Here is an 8,332-nt window from a genome sequence, read left to right as displayed (position 1 = left end):
TGTCTAGTCCTGGGGCCAGCTGCAGGAGGACACTGTCTGCTGACTGCCCCAAAGACTTCACTGTGTAGCTGAAACTGCTGCAAAAAAATCTCAGAGCTACCCTCAAAAATGATTTAAGCAAGTCTAATGACTAGGTCTTTTGACAGAAATTGATACTACTGAGACTGTTCTGTAAAACCACAGCAGTTTATTTCAGTATCATCTTGGGAGGAGGCTTTCTACCAAACAGAGAAAGCAAGGTTATCCAGGAGGTGTAGCTGTTATTTCAATATTTAGATTGGAAATCTTAACGTCTTTCTGAAACAAAATAGTTACAGTTCCTATGACAACTGTTTCCCTCTCCTCTGGAGCATGGGCTAACGACAGGATTTCATTACATGGTCATGTAACACTGGGCACTGTGACAGCCTTGTCATCTCTACTGCACTGTTTGCTCCTAACTGGCATTTAGCTTTGCCCACTTGTGTTGTGCAGAGCATGAATTGTAGCGACTGACCTTCACTGTGCTTATTGCCTGCCACCTCCCACTTTCCAGCTTCTCTCTTTTCATTAGCAGGCTCATTTTCTACCAAAATACATTTGGTATGCTGAATTTTATTGACAAAAATTCCTAGAAACTTATTTCAGTGGTAGAAATTCTATACACTGACATTAATTAAGAACAGCATCTTAACAGGTACAGAGAGTACTGACAAAAATTTGTGAGTACAGCAGCTAAACCAGAATATGCAGCAGATTCCTATACTTACTTCTGCAGCACATGTAAAAAAAACTATAACCAGTTGAACAGATATATTAAAAGACTTTATTCACAATAGAGAAATTTTTACAAATATAAGTTCTTAAAAATTAAGCATCTTGATCTGTTATGTATTCCATAATTTCAGTTTATATAAAGATGAAAAGACTAAATGGAATATGTACAAATCAAACCAATTTAAATACATGATAGAAATGGATATGTATGAAGTTACCATAGAAACAGTGAGCCATTGAGCATTGCAAAAATCTGTGTATAACCAACACATATGCAATATTTATCTCACAAACAATCAAAAAAATTTTTGTCCCTGTGAAACACTGTTGGTACCATTTAAAGGGATCTACCTCTTGGGACTCAATATATGTTGATTTAAATGCATTCTTATGCTACAAAGAAATGGAAGAAGTGTGGGCAGTATGTTTATGCAAAGATAATGTGTCCATGTCACTGTCTTCTCCCCCCTGCCACCCCCTCCCCCCAACAATAAGCAATTTCTTTTGCTCTTACGAATGACCGGGAGCACAAAGTCACCATCACTAGCCACTTCCATGAAGTTAGTTACGTGAATGGAAATTAAAATGCATGTTATCTTACTGATCTAACAAGCAGTGGACTATTTGAAAATGATTGCTCTAACTTTGGTGCTTTGGGGTTATTTAAAAAAAAATGGATATATTCTCAGTTTATGAAAAGTTTTTTTCTTACAGCTGGCAGATCTACATGTTGTACAATCTTCTCGTCTACTTACATTACTTTACAAAAAGTACAGTATAGTGCAGTTTGTACATACAACCTGAATACCAATACCACATCAAATTTGTGCTCTTTCAAATCATCCTAACTCCCACGCTAAGAAAAATTCATGTGAAATGTCTGTTTTACAAGGAAACAACCATGATTTTTATATTTAAGCACATAAGACCCAATGCACATAGAGCTGTGTGACTGAAGCCTGCTTTTGAAATGTGGAGAAGACCTGTCTGCTTCTCTACTGTTCCCTTCAGCTTGCTAAGTACCAGCAACATCACTACAGACAGCTGGGGGAAGTAAACCTTGGTTAAGAAAACCACTTAGAAAGTGGCTTAGAAAACAGACTTCTCAAAGACTGTTTCTGTCTGAGTAGTTATTTAACTGAGATGAGGTGTAAAGCAGCACATGCATGTGGGGGGCAGTAGCAGCAGGTGACCCAGTAAACATAACTAAGAAAAAAGTAATTACTGTTATATGTTAAAAAGAGAGGAAATATTTTGGTTTTATTCCACAGCTATGGTGGTTCAGGGGATGGAAAAAAATCTTCCTTATAAATACCATTTATAAAGAAATACAGTGAAGTATAGTCCTCCAATGGTACAAATTCTGGAAAATCAAAAGCAGCAGAATTTCTGCTTTTCAACAGAGGAGAGAGTCAAGACCTCATCCTAGCTTGGTTGGGTTCAGAAATCTGCTGTGACATAAGAGAATCCATACTTTTAAAAAGAAAATAATAATATAAAAAAACAGTGGAGCAAAAAGTTTTGAGCTGCTGTGGCTGGCTCTGTGTAAGCAGGCTTTACCTGCACATCCATTTCTATCCATTCTCACAGTGCTGGGTGGCCCAGCTCACCAGGGTGCCCCAATAACTCCCGTGTAGCAATGCCCAGCTCTGCCAAGCCCGTGCTGGAGCATCAGTGGATCCTTGCCTTGCCCCCCACACCAATGTCTTTGGCAGCTTGTGTGGCACATGCCATCTCCTCTGTCAGCAGGGGAGGCAACAGGCAGTGCTGTCTTTACAGACTTGAGGGCAAACTCTATGGGTCAGCTTCCAGCTGCTATATATGAAAGTGTAATTAGTTATTTTTGACTGCTACCTAAGAAAACCTCCACTGCAGACCTGTATCAGCATAGGAAAAATGTAGTTTAAAGCCTAAACAAATGTGTTCCCTCAGCTGTGATTAGCAATGCTGGACATGTAAGCTATCCTACTAAATACCATTCAAGAATGTTACTGTTCAGAACCAGATTTGTTTCACTGCAGTCCAGTCAACGAATAATGTTCTTTCTCAGAATAGCAAGCCAGGTGTTTCCTACCTGAAATGTATGGAAGTCATCCCATCACTAAATGAAAACACAGGTAGAGTTAAAAATCATGTAAACTGCTTGAAACCACGTAGAAACAGGAATTAATAGTGCCTCATTTCTTTTTCCCTTTGGTGATGCCACAGAGCAAAACATTTTTGGCAAAGCTGTTACCTTTCTTAGTAAGTCAGGTCTCTACTCTAAGGAATATTTTTTAAGCACATTGCATTTCTGTTACTTAAGACAAGACAGTGTTGTCAGAAACTTTTAGTTCAATGCAGGATAACTTCCTCTCTGAATGACTTATCTTCTTTTGAGGAGACAGGTTTTCTTCAATGCATCTGAACGTCTACCTTTATTCATACAGATACATCAAATTGCTTTGTGACAATTAACCATCAAGTCTGGTGTCAAGTCTGGACCTACCTAAATCTTTGCAAAAGTAACAGAAAAACAAACAAATTGTATCTGATATAATTCTAAGCTTCCAGGAAAATGTCATTGAGTGGTTTTCTTTTTGCCAACCAACCAAATGAAAGCTACTGGACTAAATATATAAAGAAGGTTAATAGTCCCTTTCCTAATATGAAATGACTACCTTATTTTACTCCATAGTAGCTTGACTAAAGACATAAGAATAACACCACCTAGAAAAGGGAGGAAACAATTTATTCTATTACAATATTCTAATCAAAACCTGAAAAACTAAGGTCTGCTAACTAATGTGCTTAAATCCATAGAAACTAGATTACTCTAACTTCAACTTATACTGCAGTTTCAGAGTTGTGTCTGCATGAGATGAAAATACCCCTAGGTAGACTTCAGTGACAATGAAATACATCAGATACTCCAGCAAGTAATGATAGACCCGCATAAGAAGAGGCTGTCACAGTCACAAGATTTGTCCTGGATGACACACAAAACAAACTAATATCGAACATAAAAAAAAAAAAGAAAAAGCTCTTTATACTTAATTCAATATGGCTTTTTGCAACATGGCAAAATATTACAGCTTAAAGCATACATCTCCTCACAGAGGAGAGAAGAATTTTGCAGTCAAATTAAAAGCATAACAGGAGACAAGTAACATGCAGACTATCTGCTTTTTTGGCCAAAATGACACTGCAGCCTAACAGAATCTGGGAAGATACCCTATTTCACTTCTAAGAAGGTATTAATCTGAATTAGAGGATTAAGGTTTTATCATAATTAATTGGGTACATTCATAAAAATTTACTGTTAAAGAAATCAGACTGCAAAACACTTGATTAAAAAATTTAACTTAGGAATTTAAAACCAAATCATGTGCCCAAGTCCTGGAAACGTAAGGATTGAAACAAAATATAAATTAATCTTCATCTATTTCTCATTTTCTTCTTTATTTCCATCATCTTTGTGAAGAACAGGGAGAGGATGAGCTTCTGTGTTGAAGACCCAGTGTTCAAATGGAAGAAGATCATCTTCAGAAAACAGCAAATACAAGTACCTGGCAAGAAAAAAAAAGCAGGAAATAAGACCACATCGGGGAAGTGATTTTCAGGAAAACACATAATAATTCATATTTAATTTACTTGAGTGTAAAAATTCCTGTTGAGATGGCATGACTGATTTTTTCTTGCACAGCAAAAAAAACCCCAGAACTGAAAAGATCAAACTTTAATCTCATTAAAAATTTAGGAGATGATGATAGATAACAAAAGCTTTTGGTTTTTTCTCTTAAGAGGCCCTGCAAGCTTTCCAAGGAAGTTGTTTTTTCTTCTTTTACTAAAGTTTTAGAATTAAAAGTATGCAATATAAGCCTGTTAAGTTCTCTGTCTAGTCAATTTGTTTCATTAGCGCTGGCATATATAATAAGATCTTATCAAAGATAGGAGATGCAATGTCTCAAAAACTATCAAGTACCTTTATCAGAAGTAAAGATAATTTGCAGAAATCAGGGAATTTAGTTTGTTGACACAGCCGGAAAAAAAAAAGGCAATTTTCCTTCCTGTCACCTAAGGAAAGCTCTGCTATTTCACTCAAATTTTGTTATGTGAGAGTGTCAAGGGTACTAATGAGAAATACTTATCTGTAAAGGTGATAAACAGAACTACTTCACATTAATGAAAGTCAACTTCCTTAACTTACTTGAGTGTCTCTGAAAGGAAGAAACTTTGCTGCACATCATCATGGCTTTCATGATTGTTATAAACATCTCTAATGCCAGAATAGCCGCCGTCTACTCTGCAGTGTTTTTCCAGTGCCTGAAGCAGGGAAGAGAACACCCAAATCAGTGGGATTAACAAAATGAATAATATGTCAGTTTTTCTGTTTGACAATAAAACTAGCAAAAAACAATTGCCACAATTCTTTTGATAAAGAGATGAAAACTTGGTAAATGTCTAGATAGAAAACTCTTTAAAAAAAGACACAGACATGCCAGTCTAATTTCATATTCAGGAAGAGAAGCAAAATAATAAATGAATGAATGAAAAGTGAACACAAAGCAGCTTTCAGAAGGAAAGATGTATGGGTATAAGGATTTAAAGACATATGGATTTTCACTTATATTCTTTTTACTCTTTTTAATAGGAGTAACAATAGCCTTTCTCTCCCAATCTCCCAGCCTTTGGAAATTGTGTTACCTATATCTTTTCTGGTCATATTTTGGTACTTAAAATTGTGACATAATTGAACACCATACTAAAGATCAGTCTTTTCCTTGCCTCCTGCAAATCCCTTCAAAAAAAAGGAAAGGCAACTCTCCATTTGCTCTGTAAGTTGTATGGCTTCTCCTTGCAATTATTTAATTTTTCAATGGGAAACCACTGATACTGGGCTATGACTGAATTTCTCTTGTGCAGAAGTCATATTTTTCTTTGCTACCTCTCTGAAAAAGCTTTGTCTGTTACACAGGAGTAGACAGAAAGCCAAGACTTAACATAATTTAGCTGTAACAATAGCAATGTGTTTTTCTCTAGCTGATTTCCAAATTCTTTATTCAGTTAAAAGGTGTAAAACAGATGACTGATTCCTATTTCACAATGAAATTTCTTTTCTGCCCACATGAATGTCCTGTATTTATGAAGGAGAAAAAAGATCTGATGAAGAGATAAAAGGGCAAAAAATATTCTGGATCTGTAGAAGGTATATACAGTGAGACTAGTAAACTTTGTTGCTTTTCTTTATCTTAGGTGTTTGCAATAGAAAGGTGGTACCTTTATGCCCATATATGAGCCATAACTTATATACTGCTATCCAATACTTTATTTGAATATTGGTTATCTTATCACTATTATATTTAAAAATATGAATGAATAGGTTTTTTCCTAATAATTTATGTATTTAACAAGGCCACAAGTATTCTTACTCTATTAATTTTTCTTATTCTCTTTTAAGACAACTCTCTGTTATCAGACAGTATAAGGAAGGAATAAAGAGAATTTAAGATGATTATATTTAAAACAACTCATTATTCAAAACCAAATTCAGAAAATGCTACTTAACCCTAAATAACTTCTCGCAATGAAAATGATAGTAAGGATTGTGGATGGCTGCATTCACTCAGGACCACCCTACTGTAAAATAAGGTGTTTTCGGTGGAAATTTTTCTGAAAGGTATTGGAACAACAACTTTCAGGCAGGAATACCTGGGGCTTTATCCCCCTTGAAGAGAGAGCCAGGAGATAACTGGTTCCTCCCTTTCTGAAGTTGCTACAAATATCACTGAAGTGAGTACAGGATGTGTAGATTTTATTTAGGGAAAGATGCTGCATTTCAAAACACACAAGCTAAAAAGCAAGGTAGAGGATATATCTAAACTAGGCAGAATAAGTATTTTCTGAAGACAGATGGGACTAAGAGTCACTAATAATTACTGAAGTATTCATCACCTTCCCCTGCTCTAAAGACTCTTTAAGATCTGTGTTTTGCTGTGAGTAGATATCCTAAACGTCCTTGATTTTGCTGGAGTCCCTGTAGCTGTGTGCACACATTTGGCTTGCATGTCAGGCTCTCCTTAGTTTTCACCAGAGAGTAAGCTGCCTATCGTATATTTAAAAGGGATTTTTCTCCAGAAGAGATCCTTTGAAATATAACAGCCTATTTGTCTTTTCTTATGTGTCTTTAGGTTCTTTAATTTTGCTGGACACATTTACTAAATGACAAATATACTTAAGTTTAAAGAAGTAATTTCCTCTGGCTGGTATTCCTTCCCTCTTGTCTACTTCAACCTGCAACAAATTCAAAATTCTGCATCTGTGTCTGGATTTTCAATGTCAAACAAAAGATGATGTTTTTCAAGGCACAGCAGAAGCAGAACTTGAAGGATAAGGCTACTATGCAAGGAAATATCTTCATTCTAAACAGGGAGAGGTAAAATAAAAGTAAATTACATTTACCATTTATATGCTCTAATGTACTTAAGAGCATTCTTTGTATGGGGGAAGTTGGTGGTATCTGCTTGATGCAAATATGAAGCATCTCATCCCTCAAAGCTACTTTCCACATAACTAAAGGAACGGGACATCCACCTGCAGGATTAGTAGTATAAAAAGGCTCTAGGTTGTCAGCCATCCTGGCAGAGATGGGCTTTTGTGTCCTTTCCTGCAGTTTGAGAGTACTGTGATGTTCACAGTGATAGGGGTAGTGGGGGGCAGGAAGAAACAATCAAACACATTTTAAATAATTAGCTCTCAGAAAATGAGGGTGGCTAGGATCAGTTATGATACAGTAATGGAAAACATCAAGCACAGTGAAAACTGGCTGACAGTCTCAAACTATCATAAAGGGAAAAACAAAGGAAGTGCTAAAAATTTAAAATATGTGCCACATTTATAATGCAGAGAGAGAAGCTTTCATGAGCTAAGCTGATAAAACCTTTCTGACTCAGTAAGAGTGGATATTGCTGGTGGTCATAACTGCATTTTCTCCAGCTGTTGAAGTACGTACAAAATTATCTTGGACTCAAAGCAGCAAAGCAAATTCACAAAGAAAAAATGGGGGGGCTATAGCATATTTTTAGTCTATAAAGTTAGAGAAAGACTTAAGAGACTTGTCAGAGAGTTTAGAAGACATTACTCTAAAACAGCCTCCTTTTCTACTACAAGGGCACTGGAAAAAAAACCTAATGAGTTCTTATTGTCAGAGTAATGAGTTGAAAGTGGACATGAAACACGTGAAGAACAACTTTTTTTGGACAAAACCCAAATGGTCTGATCATTTGTTTCCACTTTTTTCTTGTTTCAATCTCAGGTTCCCCTTTGTGCAACAGGTACTGGTAATTAAACCAATGACCCTCAGTGGTTGGGGGCTTCCCTGAGTACAGAATGGGTCAAGTGCTCTTTGGGGCAATATTAAGGAGCAAGAGGGAACAGAATTTATGTATGACATAGTTATGGTAAACTAGCATGATATGTGCTGTAACAAAGAAATACTGTACAAGGTAGAGCTGTATGGCTATAAACACCAAGAGAGGACAGGAAGAAAAAAGATTTTTAAACCTACAACTGCCTGCATAAGTTCTGGAAAGCTGTA

General features: G+C 36.3%; 1 protein-coding gene across 1 annotated transcript in view; it reads right to left on the bottom strand.

Moving 5' to 3' along the window:
• Positions 1–791: 791 nt before the first annotated feature.
• MAN1A1 (mannosidase alpha class 1A member 1) overlaps positions 792–8,332 on the bottom strand; it is a 139,105-nt gene continuing 131,564 nt past the window's right edge. Inside the window, exons 11-12 of the mRNA XM_053938058.1 lie at positions 4,946–5,061; positions 792–4,304 (exon numbers count right to left, since the gene is read on the bottom strand). Coding sequence (XP_053794033.1) covers positions 4,178–4,304; positions 4,946–5,061 — 243 coding nt within the window. The 3' untranslated portion in view covers positions 792–4,177. The remainder of the gene's footprint in view (positions 4,305–4,945; positions 5,062–8,332) is intronic.

This window comes from Vidua chalybeata, chromosome 3 (assembly GCF_026979565.1).
Source record: "Vidua chalybeata isolate OUT-0048 chromosome 3, bVidCha1 merged haplotype, whole genome shotgun sequence".
Classification (NCBI taxonomy): Eukaryota; Metazoa; Chordata; class Aves; order Passeriformes; family Viduidae; genus Vidua; species Vidua chalybeata.
This window is presented reverse-complemented; position numbering and strand designations above follow the sequence as displayed.